The 21,789-nt window shown below is 39.8% G+C and overlaps 2 protein-coding genes across 5 annotated transcripts in view; one reads left to right on the forward strand and one right to left on the reverse strand.

Moving 5' to 3' along the window:
* Window positions 1-8,330, forward strand: part of ELMOD2 (ELMO domain containing 2) — a 34,751-nt gene extending 26,421 nt beyond the window's left edge. For 2 of the 3 annotated variants that reach the window (XM_036078932.2, XM_036078934.2), the window contains exon 9: window positions 4,736-8,330. In XM_036078932.2, coding sequence (XP_035934825.1) covers window positions 4,736-4,881 — 146 coding nt within the window. In that variant the 3' untranslated portion in view covers window positions 4,882-8,330. The remainder of the gene's footprint in view (window positions 1-4,735) is intronic. The other variant, XR_013446473.1, reaches the window with a different exon arrangement.
* UCP1 (uncoupling protein 1) lies at window positions 106-21,350 on the reverse strand. Of its 2 annotated transcripts, none has more exons than XM_036078936.2 (6): window positions 20,933-21,350; window positions 20,090-20,288; window positions 17,032-17,232; window positions 16,831-16,932; window positions 15,872-16,052; window positions 106-879 (listed from the first exon to the last, which is right to left on the reverse strand). In XM_036078936.2, exons 1-6 carry the CDS (start codon window positions 21,056-21,058, stop codon window positions 873-875), a joined length of 816 nt encoding a protein of 271 aa, XP_035934829.2. In that variant the 5' UTR covers window positions 21,059-21,350; the 3' UTR covers window positions 106-872. The 2 variants fall into 2 exon arrangements, with proteins under 2 accessions (XP_035934829.2, XP_035934828.2); XM_036078935.2 differs by lacking the exon at window positions 106-879 and adding an exon at window positions 11,672-12,252.
* Between the last annotated feature and the right edge of the window lie 439 nt (window positions 21,351-21,789).

Raw genomic sequence — 21,789 nt, forward strand, 5'->3', positions numbered from 1 at the left:
ATAGGAAACTAATTAGGTAATAAATGGCCAAATCATAACTTCGTCATCTCCATTGTTGAAGGCATCATCCAAGTCTCTCCTTCCCGCAGCCTCCCCTGCCTTCACTTAATCCCTTGTTCCAGGTTTGTCAATTGCTAAATTTCTCTTGCCTTTCCCATCCCCACTGTAACTGCGTGCAGCATGAGGCCTTTGTTACTAGGTTACTGCAATAGCTTTTTCTTTTTTTTTTTAATTTTATTTTATTATGTTATGTTAGTCACCATACAGTACATCATTAGTTTTTGATGTAGTGTTCCATGATTCATTGTTTGTGTATAACACCCAGTGCTCCATGCAATCCGTGCCCTCCTTAATACGCAGTAGCTTTTTCAGTAGTCTTTCTGTGATGACCTTTTTCCAGTTCTTCTCCACATTGCAGAGAGAATGATTTAAAATGAAAATCGAATCATTTTGCTCCACTGCCTACAGTTCTTTAAAAGGTTCCATTACAAGGCCTTTCATGATCCGTACCTTGGAAACCTCTCCAGGTTCATTCTCCTGCCAAAACCAGCTCCCCACAGTCTGAAATGTGGGCACGCTGGCCTTTTCGTTGTGCAAAGCTATTATGCTCTCTTTTGACTCTGGACATTTCATTCCACCTGGAATACCCATTCGCTTCTTCCTTTCGTCCAGGTGGTGCCTGCTCATCTTTCAAATCTCAGTTTAGACATGACCTTCTCTGGGAAGTCTTACCAGAGACTTTGTTCCTTCAGTTATCCATTTTTTTCTGCATTATTCTTCTTTCCTTCTCTTTTGGAGCATCCCTGTCAGACTAGAGACCTGCTTCTGTTCCTCCCATTTATGCATTCATGCACTGGGTGTCAGTTGCTGTTCTAGGCACTGGGGATAGAGCAGAAATGAGGCAAAAGTCTTGGCATTTATAGAGCTTCCATTTTCAAGACCGAAACAAAACATTCCCTTCATGCAGCGTCCACCTCCAGATACCAATCCATTTATCTGCTCCCCTTCATCATAAAACTTTTCAAATAAGTGCTGTTTTCACTCCCTCTCTGCACTCCCCCTGTTTGTGTTCCCTCTCTCGCTGTGGCTCTCTCTGTCAAATAAATAAATAAAATCTTAAAAAAAATTTTTTTTTTGTATGGAATTTCTGTCAAGTCTAGTGTTTTAGAACTCCTAGAGTCAAAAGGAAAACAGATATGCTTTGTGGAAACAACTCTTTTCCATCCTTTCCTGCAAGGATTTCAGAGTTTATGCCATGTAAGGCCCTGCCAGCTTCCTATAATTTTGATGTCATCTCCTGGAGTTTCTTGATGTCTCATCAACTTAGCCATTACAGTCGCAGGACTTTAGGCAGGTCCTTCTCTGAGAGCAATTTACCTTATAGACCAACAATCCAACTCTGAAGCAAGAAATTTCTAGTACTTTTTACTTGAGCAGTTTGTTCCAGACCTAAATAATCATTTGCATAGGCGGTAATGAAAAGCAGTTTTGGGATGCCTGGGTGGCTCTGTTGGTTAAGCTCTGGTCTTGATCTCATGGTCATGAGTTCAAGCCCTGCACTGGGCTCCATGCCCAGTGTGGAACCCACTTAAAAAAAAAAAAGGTGATCTAAGGACTTATATGAATGGTAAATAGCTAAAACATAATAGCCAAAAATACTAAAACAAAAATACAATAAAGTTTAGATAGATGTCTTATTTTTCATACTACCCAGATTATTAATCTCTAAATTTTTTATTATACATCCCTATCAGTGTGATGGGATTTGGGGTGGGGGAGAGCACAGATTCAATTTATACATGAATATGTAATTTCTATAGATGTACTATTGTTCCAGTGTATACACAAGCTAAATTTTGAATGAAATAAAGATTAAAAGTACTACTTAAAAATAATTACAAGATGACCATTCTCAGTTTGTCTTTTGGGAATGAGAAGCAAGTGGCATCCCTCTGCCCAGCGAGGCCTTATTCTTCACTTTTCGCACATATCCTGGTTAACAAATATGTTTTATCATATCAAGAGATTAATCTGAGATCTTTCTTAAATTGGCCTTCTTATGAAGGGATATTTCAGTGTTGAAATGTCATGGTTCTTTTTTTTTTTTTTTGAACTTTTTTTTTTTGTAAGATTTTATTTATTTATTTGACAGAGAAAGAGAGAGAGCACAGCAGGGGGAGAGGGAGAGGGAGAGGCAGGCTCCCCACTGAGCAGGGAGCCCGATGCGGGGCTCGAATCCAGGACCCCGGGATCATGACGTGAGCCGAAGGCAGACGCTTAACTGAATGAACCACCCAGGCGCCCCGAAATGTCATGATTCTTAACTGTTAATGTTTACTTTATTTATGACTAATGTTCTAAAATAGAATTTACTTTACTTTTTTTCGTATTAAGTGATTATGATAGTCTAGCCACACTTTTATGTAGTCACTGTCTTCCCCTGCTCCATTTTTCTGAAATAAGTCACTTCTGGGGCGCTTAGGTGGCTCAGTCGGTTAAGCGTCTGCCTTTGGCTCAGGTCACAATCCCAGGGTCCTGGGATCGAATCCCATATAGGGCTCCCTGCTCAGTGGGGAGCCTGCTTCTCCCTCTCCCTCTGCTGCTCCCCCTGCTTGTGCTCTCTTGTGCTCTTTCTCTCTGTCAAATTAAAAAAAAAAAAAATCTTAAGGGCGCCTGGGTGGCTCAGTCAGTTAAGCGTCTGCCTTCGGCTCAGGTCATGATCTCAGGATCCTGGGGTCGAGCCCTGCATCGGGCTCCTTGCTCAGTGGAGAGCCTGCTTCTCTCTCTCCCTCTGCTGCTCCCCCTGCTTGTGTGCTCTCTCTCTCTCTCTCCCTCTGTCAAGTAAATAAATAAAGTTTAAAAATCTAAAAAAAAATCTTAAATAAGTCACTTCTATTTCTTCTTAAAAATTCTTTCAGGAGAGGAAATGAGATTCTGGTGGAAACAAAAGTCTAATTTATAACATAATAGAGACCACTTGCAAACTATGTGATTTGAGCAAGTTTTTTAAGCTCTGTGGGCACCTGGCTAGCTCAGAGCATGCAACTCTTGATCTCAGGGTCATGAGTTCCAGTCCCACGCTGAACATAGAGATTACTTGAAAAAAAAGTAAACGCTCTCTGCACACTCCATTTCCTCTTCGGTAAAATGGGTATAAGGTAGTACTGCATCATAGGATTGCTGTGAGAGTAAATATGCACATGAGCACATGGTGAGCACTGTAATAGCATTTGTTAAATAATTAAATATATTTGGTTGAATCCAAATACAGTGTAGGAGTGGTTTTAAATTCACGTTTTTTGGTTGTAAATATATCTATATACATATTTATTTTTATTAAGTACTGTTAACATTTTGAGGATTAATTTGGCCACTATCATGAGGATGTTAAAAAACAAAAATGTTAAGCCTACTATTTAGAGTTCATGTTTTTTTTTAACATTTTATTTATTTGAGAGAGAGAGAGAGAGCATGAGCCAACGCCGGGGGGAGGCTGTGGAGGAGCAGAGGGAGAGGGACAAGCAGATTCCAAGCTGAGCACAGAGCCCGATGTGGGGCTTGATCTCACAACCCTGAGATCATGACCTGGGCCAAAATTAAAAGTTAGATGCCTAACTAACTAAGCCACCCAGGGACCCCTCGTATATTCTTTTTAAAAAGAGAAGGTGCTGATAGTTCATTGAGGAAGGCAGAAATAATTCTTAGATTTATAAATCAAGTAGCAAACAACTTTCATGTATTTTATCCTTGTCAAATGTTTTCTCATTACTTTCATATTTGTGTTTCAGGGGTCTCTGGGGATAACTTATTTTCCTATTCCCAAGGTATCTTTTGACAGTACTGTGTCTCTTTACATTTGAGGGATTTTATTGATATTTGAGACAAACAGTAAATATACTAAATATTTTATTGAAATTCCTGCTTATTTTGAACATACAAAAATATTTCTTTTAAGGTTTTCACGTTTCTAGTAGTTTATTAATATAATTTCTGATTACTATATCTTTTTAAAAATTTTTTAATTTAAATTCAATTTAGTTAACATATAGTGTAAAATTGGTTTCAGGGGTAGAATTTAGTGACTCATCAGTTGCATCTAATACCCAGTGCTCATTACATCAAGTGCCCTCCTTAATCCCCATCACTCAATTATCCAATCCCCTGACCCCCATCCCCTCCAGCAACCTTCAGTTTGTTTCCCATAGTTAAGAGTCTCTTATGGTTTGCTCCCATCTCTGTTTTCAATTTACTTTATTTTTCCTTCCCTTCTCTGTTGTTCATCTGTTTTGTTTCTTAAATTCCACATTTGAGTGAAATCATACGGTATTTGTCTTTCTCTGACTGACTTATTTCGCTTAGCATAATACCCTCTAGTTCCATCTATGTCGTTGCAAATGGCAAGATTTCATTCTTTTTGATGGGCAAGTAATAGTCCACTGTGTATATATAACACATCTTCTTTATCCATTCATCTGTTGACGGACATCTGGACTCTTTCTATAGTTTGGTTATTGTGGACATTACCTGTAAACATTGGGGTGCAGGTGCCCCTTCACATCACTATTTTTGTATCCTTTGGATAAATACTTAGTAGTGCAATTGCTGGGTCGTAGGGTCTGATTATTGTATCTTAATGTGGAATTTAAAGGATGATTCTGCACTTTAAAATGAGATGCTTTGGTTGTGATTTCCCTGCTGAGCACTGTATTTTTTCTTTATTTTTCTTTAACTGCAGGTTACCTTGTCTATGAATTTGACAAGTTTTGGTTTGAAGAAAAGCCAGAAAGCATTATGTATTTCAACATGTATAGAGAGAAGTTTCATGAAAAGATTAAAGGACTCTTACTGGATTGTAATGTATCACTTACTTTAAAAATATGAATCATCCGTAGTATCTTCTATTTCTACCACATTTTGCACACACAACAGAATTTATATGTTGTAATAGAAATTATCTGATCAATTACACTCGTTATATATAATTTCCTACAAAAATATTTCAGAAGTTCTATTTAAGAAAGCTAGTGGACAATCAGTGTATGTTTACAGTCGTTTATACACTGTTCTCCAAAGGTACCTTATCCTTCCAAAGATCCCTTCTGTAGAGGCCTGCAAACTATAGTCTGGACCTTGGGACTTAGCCCATTTGGTGTAAAAGTATAAATCAGGTATTTGTATTAAATTGGTTGATTAAAATGTGTAAAAATCAGTTTTCATTTTTATGTGTTGTAACTATCAAGTCAGTCTCTTTTCAGAGCTCCTTTCAGGTTTTTTGTGTTTTAGTTTGGAAATGATTGTTTTTTATTTCCTTCGTCTTATTATCCCTAGGTTAATTAACAGGAAGAGTAGTTCTTCATGGCTTTCGTTGCATCTCAGTCACATTCCTGATGTTGCTTCATTAGTAGCAAAAGGCATAGATACATCAGACAGGATAAACAATCATGGCCTCTTCCTTTTTGGTTTCTCTGATTATTTAGTGTAATAGCTAATGAGAGAATGACAGTATTGGTGACTAGCTTTTTTGTTTTTAAATACCACACTTGGAAATATCACAGTGGTATTTTAAAGCTTAAGGCATTTTTTCATCTTCAGTATTTGCTTTTCAGTCCATGGTAGGAAGGAAATGTGGTTAGTGCTCCATGTGAAAGCCTTTTATGAGGCTTTTCTGCTGGTGAGTGTTTATGAAAAGAGATGTATTTGCTAAGAAAGTCTTGACTGTATTCAAAGGACAGTGGCTATTTCCATAAAGCTGTCTTTGAACTGAAACAAGAGGAAAACCTAAAGCTTTTTAAAAATACCCGTTAAACATTGTTGGTGTATTTTACTTACTGTTAACTGTTGCTTCTTTTTGCTTTGCCCCAAGAGTGTTTCTAGAGAATGGTGTATGGACTTTATGGGTATTCTTTGAGTTAATGGTCTGTGGGATTCTAAAGTAGCCCGAGGATGATGACTGTGCATTTTGTATAGCTTTATTCTCCTCAAATCTCAGGAGGGCATCAAGTGCTGTCAAGGATTACAGAGTGATGAGATTCTAACGGGAATAATTTCTTCCTTATGTGTTTTAGAAATTTGTACTCCTAGCAAAACTAAAAGAGTTTAAAGATATGTCTAATTACTAAGTTCTTCTTAAATGCTACAGAAACCAGCCTGTTAGAGACATAATTTAAACATGAGAGTTAGCGCATCTTTTAACGTGGTATATATCAAATGTTTAAGAACTAACTCCTGTGGTATGGCAAGACCTGAGACTTGCACTATTTGTTCATGTCTCTCTGCAAACTTGCCAAAGAGAAGAGTGATAAAAGATATCCGAGTGGAAAATAACAGATGCAGTGCTGGATAGCACGTACATTGAGAACACAGCATTAAAACTATTATTTTCTCAACAGGGTAAAACTTTTAAAAATTGGGTTCATTTTATTATAATCATGGTGGTTTAGCGTCTCAGTATCACAGGAATTTAAAAATTGGTTTTGGTTTCCTGTAGGAGACTTCGCAAACTTTGGATTATCTTTTTTTTTTTTTTAATTTTTTTTAATGTTTTCAATGTTTTATTATCCAGCTCTAGAGTTCTAGGAGATGTAGCAAAATCCTGGTAAGGATCAGGTGCTAACCATTAAAGTTCATTTTATATATTAAGTGTTTACTCTTACATGGAAAGCAATTCTGTTAGTTTAATTTCCATGCTAAAAATACTTACCTTTATATTTTAATCTTTCAACAGCTGAGGTCTTGAACTGATTTAAACCTTTGTCAGTATGCTTAATAAAGAATGATCCAATTATGAAAGGGGAAACTTTTTAAATAAGTTTTCTCCTTCTAGGGAGGAAAAAAACTTTAATGTTTTAAGAATGTCATTAGAAAGTTTGGTCAATAATATGGTTTTTAAATGAACTCTGTTTATACAATACAGATATTGTCCTGTTTTTGCTTAAAATAATCAGTAACCATTTCAGAAATTCTGTAGTGAATTGGTCTAAAAGCTACCAATAAAATCTAACTATTTGATAGTCTGGAAGCCAAGCTAAATGTCCCCGCTTGTAAATTAGAATGTAACATAGTGACATACATGAAAAGAAAAACATAATTGTGTCTACCTTCCTACTTTTCCTTGCTTTCAACCTATGTATGTTAGAATTTTACGTAGTCTTAAAATCCATATTTAGAATCTTACCTGTTTCTGTAATAATGAATGAAATACCAAAGTAGTGATAGAATTGAAGTAGCAGGAAAATTATGTTTGCTTTAGCATCAGAAAAGTGGATCGATGTTGAAATGAATTTTTGTGTGTGCCAGATTGAAGAGTGTGTGCCAGTGACAGGAATAGTGTAAACATATGATTACACTGGTTGTAGTTCAAATATGTTCTGAAAGACAATCTTTAAGGAAATAGGAGAAATCAGGGGATATCAGTGTATCAGTGAACCTAGACCAGCCTCTCTTTGTATATATATATGGTGGTAGAGTTAGATATAAAATCAGTGACTTACTGGCACCAGTTTAGAAAACAAGATCTTTTTCTTGAAAATGCCCATCCTGGTTTTTTTTTCTGTTTTAACAACTACTTGGATTTGTATGTATTTTTCTATGTGAAAAATATATGTAGTCTTCGTTTTATTCCAGTATTAATAATTGTTTATGTACTGTTTCTCCCCTTTGCATTCAGTGAAATTGAACTTGATCAAAGATTTGCTCAAAGGAGCAGCATTACATGAGTGAAAAGTGGAATGCTCATTGCCAGAGCAGGAAAGATTACACACTGTCATGGCATGGAAGAGAAGAGGTTTGGCCTAGAGGGCAATAATGTTTATTATCCTCCTTGAATTAATGATTGGGGGCCAGCAGCTGTTTTCTCAGGATAAATGGTCCACCCAGCTTCTCTATGAACAACTCTAGGGAGGCTTACTTTCCATTTTCACATTTATGAACCTCTCCACACAAGCAGATTGTTAACGAAGATTAATGGACTTATTAAACATCTGAGCGAAATCATGAGTGAGCTTGTTTCGTTTTGTTTTGTTTTTTTCTGGCTTCAACTTTTGACAAGAAAAAATTTAAAAGTAGTTCAGCTAAGACCCAACTATTACAGGACAGTTCTTTTTTTTTTTTTTAAATTATAGGGCAATTCTGTGTTTCTGTTAATGTATTCAAAAAACGAGCAGTGGCTTTCCCTGGGGGAAAAAGTGCTGGTTGGCAACTTAAAGAAATAGATTTTTGTCTACTTTGGATAAAACAATTAACTTCTTATGTAAAAGCAATAGTTGAAATGTGATGTCATTTTGTTCGGAATGTTGTGAACAAATAAAAAATGTGTCAAAATTGTTATATAAGCCTTTCTCCTAATCCTTCCATCTCTTCCCTTCCTCCCCATCCCTTATTTAAGTCATTTATGTTCATGAAATAGTGTCTTTCTTATTTAATCCTTTAATCATGTTCCTATAGATGAATCAGAATATACAGAAAATTTTTATTTTTATGACTTTAACTCATCCATTAATTACCTATTTAAGATGTTACTGGGTAACAACAATTGGTTATGAGACCAGAAAAGAAGCTGCCACTCCCACCCCCCATTCGTACAAAGGATAGGAATAATTCATACTGCACTGCAGTATGTTTTACTTAACTTTGCAATGAATCTTAGACACATTTTTATATTAATACATAGCTTCCTTATTCGATTTATATACAGCTGCAGAGCATTCCTCTGTGTGTGTGTGTGTGTGTATGTATCTTATTTTGAACTAAACAAAAATACTACATATGTCACTGGTTGGATACAGCAAAAGCAGTACTAAGTTAGTACTAATTATAGCTTTAAATGTATGTATTGAAAAAAGAACGGCTGAAAGCTAAAGACAGAGCAATCATCTCAGGGAGTTTGGCAAAGAACAAAATAAACCTAAAGAAAATAAAGGAAATACTAAAGGCAAGAGCCCAGATGCACGGAATAGAAATGCATACCATAGAATCAACAAAAGTAAAAAGCTGTTGCTTTAAAAGACTAGTAATACTGATAAACCTTGGTGAGATAAATTAAGAATAAGGAAGAAAGCAAATAATGATATTAAGAATTAAATATGAAACATCACTACAGATCCTGCAAATACTGAAAAGAAAATATATTAAGGATAACCTCAAAAATTTGAAAATTTAGATGAAATATAAACATTTCTAGAAAAATATGCTTACCAAAACAAAACTGTACAAGAAGAAATAGGGAAGCAAAAAGTCCTAGCATTGTTATGTGGATTCAGCAATTTAAAATCTTTCCATTAAAAAACCTACAGTCCTGTGTGGCTTGCACTGGCGAATTAACACATTTAAGAATAAAATAATGACAGTTTTCACAATCTCTTCTACATAAAGGGTGGACACCCTGTAATTCATGAAACTATCATAATTCTGATGACTCAAGTCCAACCAGAACAGAATGAAAAAGAATAATTATATGCCAGTGTCATTTTAGATGCTGTAATGCTAAATAAAATAGAAGCATACTGAAATCCAGAAATAAATATATTAAATCAATAATGAACTACATATAAATATGCTGTTTTAATGTGTGATCAGTTGTAACTCAGTTGGATTAATTCTCAGAATAATATTAATGAAATTTATCACATTAGCATTTGAAAATCACATAATCTTAAAAGTTGCAGAAAAAGCATTTGATAAAAATCAACATCCATTCATGTTAAAAACTTAGCAAATAAGAAATAGAAAGGGGTTACCTTAATTTTACAAAATTTATCTATAAAATAAACAATAGCAAATATATTTAATGGTAAAACATCGGGATGAGAATTGAGAAAGGATGTCACCACTTGTATCCATCCGTTTTTGCCACAATAACAACGTGTAACAACCAATCACACAAAATCTTAGTGGCATACAAAAAAAAGCATTCCCTCCTCACACATGGGTAGGCTAACCAGGCAGCTTTGCTAATCTCCACTGGATTCAGCTGGCCTTAAATACAAGTCATGGGTTCGGTTCTGTCAGTTCCATGTGATCTACTCATCTGGGACCAATGGGCTACCTGAGGCATGCTCTTTAATGGTGCAGCAGAAACACAAGAACAAGCCCAATGGCTCACAGGTATTTCGAGCCTTTGCTCACTCACATTCCCTTGGTCGTATAGCAAGTCACATGGTCAAGTCCAACATCAATGGAACAGGGAAATGTACTCTAAGGAAGGGCTAAGGAGTGAACATTTGATGAATAATCCAAATTGTCACAGCACATCTATTCAAAATTGTGCTAGAGTCCTACCTAGTACAATAAAACAAGTGGATGGAAGGAAGGTAAAGTTATTATTCATAAATGATATAAATGTGTACACAGAAAATCCCAAGAGAACTGATCTGATATCAAGGGTAGAGGAGGAATTTTTGATCATTGATCAAGGGTGAGGGATTCTTAGCCCGATTCTTGTTAAATTGCGCCCTTGTAGACATGCCTAAGAAGGATTTAGTAGAAAAGGGCAGCTCAGAGAAGCCTGACTATAAGGTTTGATCAAGGGGGAGCATCTTGTCACTACCGCCTACTGCCTGACAGCAAAGAAACAAACTTCTATGTTTTCTTCCGTATTCTTGACAGAAACAGGCTACTCTAAGGTTGTGGTCTGTTGTAGTTTGGATTCCCCCAGAATCAGACCTTAAGATAAGGATTTGTCATTCATTTGGGAGGTGATCCCAGGAAACACTGGTAAGGGAGTGAGGGAATTGAAGTCATCCCATAAAGGGTTTTGTATTAAGCAAAATAATACTGTGTAACAGGATTTTGAGTCCCTGGGTGAGGGTGAGGGGACTAAAGTATTTATATAAAAACTCCCATCAGTTACTGGGCAAGGGCCGCTCCCAGGGGTGTGGTGTTCTCGCTGTTCGTCTATCGTGCCATGCGCAGGCGCACACAGACGGCTCTGACGGCCGGAAGACCCTATGGAGATGCTGACATGACAACAGGAAGTCAGGCGCGCATGCGCCGGAGTGGTGCGATCCAAGTGATCGGTGAGGGGTATTGCAGACACCTGCTACAAGACCATTTTACAGGTAACAGCAGGGGAAATAAGCACCGGGGAAACCTCATAAAGTCAAGGGGAAAAAAACACAACAGTAGATAGAATGTGGAGCTGATGAGAACAAATAGAATGCTGCCTGACAGCCTGTGGGCTTCCGGGCCCTTCCGCCATTCTTTGTTTTTGGCTTAATACAAGCCTGGGCTTTGTCTTATACCTCTTTTTTTACTCTCTTGTTTATTCTTTCCCTATTTCTTCTGCACTCGGTTTGTAACACGAGAAAAAGGTTACTGCAGGTGTTAATGATGAATTTAGCTTGGCTGGAAAGGTGCCATGAAGATTGGCTTCTATCTCCCTAGGAATCTCAGACTGTTCTTCCGTCTAACCGAAGGTACCTTCTGGCTCAAAAATCCTGGAATTCTGGGATAGATATCACGATTCTAATCATGATTATAGTGTCTTAGAAGTTGTTATAAGTGCCATAAAATATAGACTCCCAAAATTAAAGATCTGTACCAATTACATTTAAAGTAAGTTTATGCCTATTGATTCTAAAGACCTTCACTTGCTATTGGGCAGTTTTGTAATCTAGGTGAACTGCAAGTTTTACATTCAGAGATGGATCCAAAATGGCAAACTTTCAAAGGTATTAGCAGTACTTTATTGGATATATTAACTGACAACTGGGTTAATACATTAAATAGAAATAGCATTTTCCTTGGTAACTGTTCATGTTTAAGTGTTTATAAACATAAAATGCACCACTCAGTTTTCCTCTCCTGTCAACTTGAACTATAATTAAAGCATGTTAAATTTCTTCATGTTCAATCATAAGACTCCCACCTTCTCAAAAGAGCCAATCAAATACAGTCACTTATTTGCACATTGCATGTGCCAGGGTGCGTACTGAGCATTTTGCTTTCTCCTTCCAAAAACACAGAGAATAAAAGTCACAAGAAATAAATATTAACTTTTCTTTAAAAAGTCCAAAACTCTCTATCAGAATTCTTTTATCTGCTTAGGGTGAAATAAAGGGAATAGGTGTTTTGTTTTCGTTTTTGAGTTATCCGGTCAGCAAGATTCCCACTGGTATGTCACCACTTTTTCCTGAAGGTGATTATGTGGCACAGTTCACGGTCTGCCCTGACTTCATCAGTTCTCGTTTCAGCTGTTCGAAGCACACAAACATAATGACGTTCCAGGATCCGAGTCGCAAGAAGGAAGGTACAAATCTAGAAAAGGGCATGTCACCATTCTCTTGAGTTTGTTAGAATTCTTTTTTTTTTTTTTGTCAGAGAGAATGAGAGAGAGAGAGCACACAAGAAGAGGTTGTGGCAGGCAGAGGGGGAAGCAGGCTCCCCACTGAGCAAGGAGCCCGATGCAGGACTCGATCCCAGCACCCTGGGATCATGACCTGAACCGAAGGCAGACGCCTGACCGACTGAGCCACCCAGGCGTCCCTAGTTTGTTAGAATTCTTAAAGCTATTATCACACAGGGGCACCTGGGTGGCTCAGTTGGTTAAACCGCTGCCTTCAGCTCAGGTCATGATTCCAGAGTCCTGGGATCGAGCCCCGCGTCGGGCTCCCTGCTCATGCAGGAAGCCTGCTTCTCCCTCTGCCTGCTACTCTCCCTGCTTGTGCTCTTTCTCTCTTGCTATCTCTCTGTGTCAAATAAATAAAATCTTTATTTTTTTATTTTTTTTTTAAGATTTTATTTATTTATTTATTTGAGAGAGACAAACAGCATGAGAGGGGAGAGGGTCAGAGGGAGAAGCAGGCTCCCCGCTGAGCCGGGAGCCCGATGTGGGACTCGATCCCAGGACTCCGGAATCATGACCTGAGCCGAAGGCAGTTGCTTAACCAACTGAGCCACCCAGGTGCCCTAAATAAAATCTTTAAAAAATATATTTTAAAAAAAGCTATTATCACACAAACAGCTTCTGCTTCTCATCGCACACTCTTCTCACGTAAATTTAGGCACTTAAAAGTACCTATTCCTCACCTTGCCAGCGATGCCTAAGATAATGTTTCATCTAGCTGTCTAATACTGCTTCAGAACAACAAAACCCAGATGATCACATCTATCCAAATACATAAACGGCCTTCATTCCCACCGCAACCAAAGCATGTGTCCTTTCTGAAAGGGCATTTCCCAATAACTCGCCTTTTTTGAGGAGCGGGGAAATTTTTGCTTTCTTTCCCTCTGCTTTCTGAATGGGAGGTAGGAAACTGTTGAAAGAGGAGGAGGAGAGGGGACCTGGGTGGCTCAGTTGGTTGGGCGACTGCCTTCAGCTCAGGTCATGATCCTGGAGTCCCAGGATCGAGTCCCGCATCGGGCTCCCTGCTCGGCGGGGAGTCTGCTTCTCCCTCTGACCTCCCCTCTCTCATGCTCTCTCTCTCTCAAATAAATAAATAAAATCTTTTAAAAAGAAAAGAAAAGAAAGAGGAGGAAGAGAAAGCAAAGAAAAAGCGATGAGTAAGTGGACCATTTTCCAAAGTGAAGAAATTAGCGCTGTCCAGATCTTGGCAATTCTCAGCCTTAGAGTGTCAAGGAGCTAAGGGCATTTTTTTCTTTTTGGTTTTTGGGTTTTGGATGGTTTGTTTTTGTTTTGTTTTGTTTTGTTTGTTATGCTGTCAAACTGTGCAGACCAAATGATTGATTTTGAATGCCTGTTTGCAACAATGAGACATTCGGGAGAAAAAGATGTCATCAGTTAAATCTGCCTTGGATAGAGTTTTTAAAAGAGATCTGGCCTATAAAAATCATGCCCCGAAGGTTTTTGGGGGGGTGTTTTGTTTTGTTGTTGTTGTTGTTGTTTTTAAGGTCTCAACATATTTCTCCTGACTCCTGGGTGTGTGTGTGTGTGTGTGTGTGTGTGTGTATTTTAATTGTGGTACAATGTTCATAAGTTTACCATTTTAACCATTCTAAGTGTATAATTCAGTAGCATAAAGTACATTCACATTGTGAGCAACCATCACCACTACCCATCTCCAGAACCTTTTGTCATCCCTAACTGGAAACTGTACCTATTAAACAATAATTCCCAGGCACCTGGGTGGCTCAGTCAGTTAAGCATCTGCCTTTGGCTCAGTCATGATCTCGGGGTCCTGGGATCAAGCCCGGTATCGGGCTTCCTGCTCAGCATGGGGAGTCTGCTTCTCCCTCTCTGTCTGCCCTTCCCCCCACCCCCCACTCATGCTCTCGCACTCTCTCTAATAAATGAATAAAATCTAAAAAAAAATCAAACCAATAATTCCCTACCCCCCCACCTCCCCTCCGCCTCTGGTAATCACCATTCCACCTCTGTCTCTATGAATCTGACTCCTCTAGATACCTCACATAGGTGAAATCATACAATATTTGTCCTGTGTCTGGCCCATTTGATTCAGCATAATGTTTTCAGTGTTCATCCTTGTTGCAGCATATATCCCCAAAAGGTTTCAAGTTTGAAAAAAATAAAAATATTGTTAAATGGTTAATGGTTAATAACTGAGATATCCATTCTAAATTAATTTTATAATATATTTCATTTGTATTAATGTATCATTAGTGCTGATTATGGTGAATTGAAAACCTTGTGTATATGTGTATGGTGCATTTATGCTTATTTTATAGTCTGAGGCATTGCCTTACAATTGTAAATGGTTATAGAAGTTGCTATATTATCACTAGTTTAACCCTTATAGAGTGTATCCATACATTAGTTCATACTGTATTTTCTTAGGAAGGTAGTATCCAATGTAATACTGCTTAATGGGAAATGTGATCTACTACACAATACTAGTTTCAAGGTGAGTGTAATAATTATCCAAACCATATCATTTTCTGCTTGACTTTTCTAGGTCAGTGGCAATGATTTTTCTCTAGTTTTACTTTAATACAGTCAAAAAATCTGAGTCCATCAAGTTAAAATAGTGAAAATTTCAGCAATCACACTACTGGATATTTACCCAAAGAATACAAGAACACTAATTCAAAAGGATATACGCACCCCTATGTTTATAGCAGCATTATTTACAATAGCCAAGATACGGAAACAGCCAAGTGTCCACTGATTGATGAAGACACACACACACACACACACACACACACACACAAACACACAGGAATATTATTTAGCCATAAAAAAGAATGAAATCTTGCCATTTGCAATGACGCAGATGGAGCAAGAGAGTATAATGCTAAATGAAGTCAGTCAGAGAAGACAAAAACTGTATAATTTGACTCATATGTGGAATTTAAAAAACAAGCAAGGGAAATAATAAGAGAGAGAGACAAATCAAGAAACAGACTCTTAACTATAGAGAATAAACTGATGGTTACCAGAGGGGAGGGGGGCAAGGGAATGGGTTAAATGGTTGATGCGGATTAAGGAGTACACTTGTTGTGATGAGCACTGGGTGATGTATGGAAGTGTTGACTCACTATATTGTACACCTGAAACTAACATAGCACTAACGAATTAAAATAAAAACTTAAAATTAAAAAAATTAATAGTGAAAATCACATCTTGTTTTCTTATAGCCCTTTATTATGCTTTCCCTCCACGTTATAGTTCTCTAGCCCCGATCAGGCAAAATCCTGTCCACATTCCCAATAGATTGGGACCAAGGGAAAGGTCACTGAATTTAAGTGAGCCTCTGATCAAGGCTGAGAAAATTTTAATATCAGTTTTCCATTTTCTGGCCCAGTGGAATTAGCGAATTGGAGATAGTTATGGCAAAGAAAAATAGACACTAAGCATACGGCATAGACTAAGGCTGGTCAACTATTTAGACAAGAAAGCATCCCAAAGCACACAGATGGCCTGAACACAGCATTATAGACAGAGAAGACCATATCCTACCCTTTGAAAAAAGCCAACGGTCCTTCCTTAGTGAGCATTGTCATGGCACAGTTGGGCACACTCGTGTACTGTCCTGGTGGAGAATTAACAAATCGGGTTTTTACCACATCCACTGGCGAGGATAGGACTGTTGTGCAAAATCCAGCGATAAGAGCTGACACGAAGTGGCAGGGTAAGTCGTCTAAAATGGATCAATGAAACAAGTCAGCAGCAGACTTTTGGAAGAAGCTTCTAGTTTTTAGTTATCTATCAGATCCTTGGAAACCTAATGATATCAGGAGACCAACGTGGATGTCTTTATATAAATAAATAAAATATAATAAGGAAGGTTTTACTTACCCTTACCAAAAAAGATGACAAAGAGTACATGGCACAGTGATGTGATTAAAAAAATAACCTGTCAGTCTGATCTGTGCCCTTAGGGTATGGCATAATGCCTGAGACATAGGCATCTAATACTTTTTTATTGAATTAAGGTCATTGTCCAGGGAGAATTTCAATATCTCTAGAACCTGTTAGACTATCTTAGGAACCTATCCAACGGTGCTACTTTTTGGATGAAATCACTGATGAGCTCCTTACATAACCAGTACATTTGGATATAGTGTGGGATGGACTCACCTCCCGAGTTATGCTATATAAAGAATAAGAGGCTAACCAAAGTCCCATATATTATAATTAAATGAGAATAATGCTGATGTAAGAATATAATTACACTTTCTCTTTGTTGCACAAAAAAATTGGTTGCAGCAAAACTTCTAAAAGTTAGCGTTTTGGGGTTTTGGTTTGTTTTTTGTTTTGGTTTGTTTTGTTTGCTTAAAAGTTCTATCTAGTGTTCAAAATTACTTAATTTTTTTAACTGATACAATTAAGGGATTCAGTACAATGTGGATAGAGAACCTCCAGGATGAAATTGTAAATGTGCAGACTCACGGGTTACATATCTAGGAGGAAGTTACCTGCTAGGAGTTTCTTTTTCACAAGGGCCTCCTTCATTAGGTCGTATGTAACTAGCTCTGTACAATTGATGATGACATTTCTTGTCAGATTGGGAGTAGTCCCTAAAAAAAAGAAAATGTATAATAGCTCCATTATATGATAAGGTGCTAACAGGATATATGTGTTTTAATAATTATCAGATTCACCTTGAAGTCAGTTACCTTTCCAAAGGCCTGTCAGGCCTTCCGTTGTCGCTATGATTCTGTAAGCGTTGTAAGTCCCAGTGTAGCGAGGTTTGAGACCATGCAGGTGGCTCTGTGCTTGAAGTCTGACCTTCACGACCTCTGTGGGTTGCCCGATGAATACTGCCACTCCTCCAGTCGTCAGACCAGCTGCGATCTTGCTTCCTAAACCAGCTGTTGCTATCCGGAGAGAAAAGATATTTATCAAGCAAAAACGAAAAACAAAAACAAAAAACAAGACCCAGAGTGCAACTCTATATGTCTTTTTTAATTTTAGTGGTTAGATTTACTGTCTCTTTACATCTTTTCTATTTCCCTAATGCTTGTGCATGTGATGATCATGTACTGAGTATGTACTAAATCACTTTAGGGCTAGAAACTTCAAAGTTGACTAGAATTAAAAAATAAATAAATGAAGACTTTCAAGGACAAAGAAAACACAATGCCTACTTAAACAGTGCTTAGTTCTTTCCTATAGCTAGCTCTCTTTTTCAGTTTTTTTCCAACTGGGAGCAGGTACCAGTCACCAATGATGCTCAGCCTTCCTCTTATGGATGGTAATGTTAATTATTGGACTTAGGGGTCTTAGGAAAATCCCAAGTGGACAAACTGCCCCCAGATGGGATGTTGAGTGGTATTAGGCTACAACAGATTACAAAGGGAACAAAAATAGAAGTGAAGAAAGTGATTTTTGATTTGAAAATTTGAAAAATGAGCTTAGATTACTCAAGACAGATATTATTTAATAAACTATACATAGTCTTGGAGGCTTCCTCCCCCAGGCTCATTTCTATCATTGACGTATGGACCAAGAACATTTACTCATCAAGGACTTTCTCAGTCTGTCTGTTTCCCAACCTGTAAAATGGAGATAACAATATCTATTTCATAGAGTTATTGTGTGAGTTAAAATAATATCAATATAGCACATAACATACTGTCCTGCATATAGAAAGTACATAAGTTCTTTTCATAACCATATGATTGTCCTCTTTTCTCCTCATGCTTGTCCAGGAGCTGAGCGTACAATAGATAACCATCTTTTAATTGGCAAGATCGTATGATTACAATTCCCTTCACTTTGGGCCCACATTTATAATCTTATTTTGATGCACTCATCCTGTCCTCCAGTCCGTTTCTCATTTCCCCGTCAAGCCCTTTGAGGGAGAGGCTACATTTTCTGTCTTCACTTCTCATGGCTCTCCTCATAGTTCCTCCTCAATCCTCCACAATCCAGCTTCCATCTCCAGTACTCCCCTTTGATGTTTTGGCGAAGGAGACCCATGGGCTCCTGCTGTTAGGCACGTCCATCATGTTTTGTCCCTTCCACACTAGATCTCTCTGCTCTGTTTGACCCAACTGATGGTTCCTCCTGTCACTCCCTGGAGTCTATCCCAGACATTTCTCCTAAGCTCACGTGTTGACTGGATGTTACTTGTTGACACATCTTCAAATGAATGTCTTACCTTCCCCCTAAGACAGTTTCCATATTCCTTCCCTCTGTGAATGGTACCTTTAGCCAGAACCTCAGAGGCCATCCTCCATCCCAGCCTTTCCCTTACGCCAGCTGCCTACCAAGTTCAGTCAGCTACACTTCCTAAATCTTTCTGATCTCTCTTCCCTGCTGCCATTGTTGTAGCCTACCCTGATCGTTTCTTACTTTCTAACTTACCCCCTTCTTACCCTTTTTCTATATATCCTCTAGATACTGCTGCCAAAGTGATCTTTCAAAAATATAAATTGTTTAGGCCACTTTCCTGCTTAACATTTTTCAGTGACTTCCCATCACTGTAAGGACAAAATCTAAACTTCTTAGCATAGTCTGCAAGGTCCTTTGTGATCTGGCTCCTTCCTGCCTTGGCTTCACCTCTCCCTCCTAGTCCTCCCTCTCTGCCCTGTGTGTTCTTGCCACTCCTCTCTGAGCCTTTGTACATGACCTTCACTCTACTTGGAAGGCCTTTCCTCACCACTTCACCTTACTACGCCTATTGGTCTTTCAAGATTTGATTCAGACATCAGTTCTTCAGGAAAATCTTGCCCGACCATGACCCCAAGGCTAGGTAAAATATTCCTCTTCCATGTGCCCAACATCCTGTCATTACTTCTAACAGAGCATGTGTCACAGTACATACTCACCTATTGACCTATTCACAGCTCATAGCTCTTGCCTAGACAGATATCTATAATCTATGCATCCAACAGTTTCTGGCACATGGCAGCTCAATAAAGCTAATGAAATGCACGGAATAGGCATAACATAGAGTACTGCCAAAATATGTCCTATTAATTTAGTATCTAAAGTACTCAACAATTGGGTAGAACAGTCAACTGTGAAGGAAACTACCAGAATGGACAGCTTTATGTCTTTTGTGATTCTTCTCTTGCTACATCTACAAATAGGACAATGCAGTATGGATCTCAAAGCATCTAGACTTTACTTTGAAACTGTATAGAATAAACTCATTATATGTTTGTATAACTAATATTTATAACTTGTCCCATAAAGTTATGTAACCCTAAGGTCACTTTTTTTTTTTTAAAGAAAAACAGACTGCCACATGCAGCACCTCATTTGGATGTGTCTGGAGTCTTGGAAGCCTGACTACCCTACATTTTCCTACAAATGGACTTGAGAGCTTGTTTGGGAGTTCTAGCAGGGGAGTGCAGCTACTCCTATACCATTGACCAAAGAATGGTCCTCCTCTATCGGGGAAGGTCATCCTCTTTGACCATTTGCAGAACTTTGAGTTAAACATTTTTCTGCAGCCCATCCATCTTCTCCAGATGGATATCCAAATTAGGCCCAAAACTTCCATGACTGACCAGGTGATTTTTATAAGTATAAATCTGCTTCTGAAAAATTGATTTTGCACATTTCCTTTTCTTTCTATGAACAGTGAGTACCAAGCTAATATTGGCTGTCTGCTTGCCAATTTGTTATGAAGACCACTACCCTGCACGTAACATTGCTTGAACAGAGCTGGGCCCAGGGCATGTCTCTGGCTGTCTGCCCCTCCCAGGAATGCTCATTGCTTACTTTCTTTCCCTGTGCTGAAGAACTCCAGGACGGTGTCGTAGAGGCCGATCCTAAGAGAGGCAAAGCTTATTTGTCTCTGGAGACCAGCAGGCAGCCCACTATAGAGTTTCATTGGCCCTTCAGTTTTTGCCAGAGTGGTGACTGTACCCAGGACACCTTTATACCTAATGGCTCTGGAGGTCTGGCATTCACCTTGGATCTGGAAATGAGAAAGGTGCAGGTCAGAGGGACATAAAAATTGAGTAAGGAGTTCCTACCTGGTGAGGAAAAAACGAAGACTGGCAACAGGCTGTCTGTTCTCTGTGGAGAAACCTCAAGCCAAGATTTTTCCCACTGTTTTCCTATTTTCAGTTCGTTTTCCCTTCTCAGCAACATCTCCTCTATATCTCTGTATCTCTCTAGCTATATATATGAAGAGAGATTAGCTACAATGCGAATTTTGAACATTCCCACCCTCCCTGTATAAATCCTCCAGAACCCCTAAGCAGCAGATGGGAAGGTGCCCCCACCAAATTAAGGAAGTCAAAGAACCTGACTTGTAAACTTGGGAGACGCTGATAGTCTTAGCTCTTAGAACATTTAGTGCACCCTAACTTTGGGGGCTTTCGCAGTAGTCACGGTCAACGTATCTTCCGTGGCTGCTAGTGGTTCTTCCGTGAATCTCGGAGAAGTTCCAGTTTCCCACCCCCCTGCATCCAGTTCTGTGACCAGCCCACACCGTTAAGGTGGCCACCCGCCCTACCCGAGGAGTTGGTTAAACCAAAGCCGTTATCAAAAGGGCGCACAGAATAGGTGTCCCCTCTCCGCCCTGAGACACCTCCCCATCCTCATCTCGCTCGCCACCTGGAGCCGAACTTTGGCCGTGTCCAGCGGGAAGGTGATCACATCCGCCACACAGGCCGCCACGCCAGCTGAGAAGATCTTGACCGGCATCGTCGGGGCCACGTCCGAGGCTGTCGGGCCCGCCATCTCCGCTCAAAGAGCGAAGCGACGAGCGGGCGCCCACAGGGCGGAATTTCTCCCTGCCTTTCCGCTCCTATCCCGCCGGGACAGTAAAGCGGCTCCCTGACTTCGCGGGAGGCGGTGCGCCGGCCGTGGCTACAGGCGGAGCGCAGCAGAGGGGCCGAGTCGGGCCGCGCCTCCCGCCTTCGCGCCCTAGTGCCAGGAGGACCCAGGGGCGCAGGCTGGCGGCGCCCGTGCGCCCTGCCCGCGCCGGGTGACTTATATAGCCGGCCGCTCCCGGGCTCACCAGCTCTCGGCGGAGCCGGGCGTGGGAGCTGGCGGGGGCGTGCCCTGGGGCGCCCGCTCCCTCCCACCCGCAGGCTCGCTGCGCTCCTGGGGAGCCGCTCCCCGCGCACCTGGCCGTCTGCGCCCGCGTGTCCCAGGGAGGGCGCACCGCGGCAGCCCCCCACCCCCACCCGGCGCCTGGCTGCGTGTCCTCGGCTGGCGCGGGGTGGGGGGAGGGGGGTTTCCTGAACAAGCGCGATCTCGGGGATCCTGGTAAAAGGTCCTGCCGAGCTGGAGCTCTCCCAAGCGAGAATGTGGCGCCCCTTTTATTCCTCTGACTCTCCGGGAACCTTGCAGGCATCTTCTCAGCTTCCTTTCCTCTCCTATTAACTTCTCATCCTCCTTTCTTCTTTCCAACCGCCAAATCCAGACCAGAAAATTCCCGGACAGAAACCAAGAACACTCAGAACTTT

The sequence above is a fragment of the Halichoerus grypus genome, chromosome 3, assembly GCF_964656455.1.
Source record: "Halichoerus grypus chromosome 3, mHalGry1.hap1.1, whole genome shotgun sequence".
NCBI lineage: Eukaryota > Metazoa > Chordata > Mammalia > Carnivora > Phocidae > Halichoerus > Halichoerus grypus.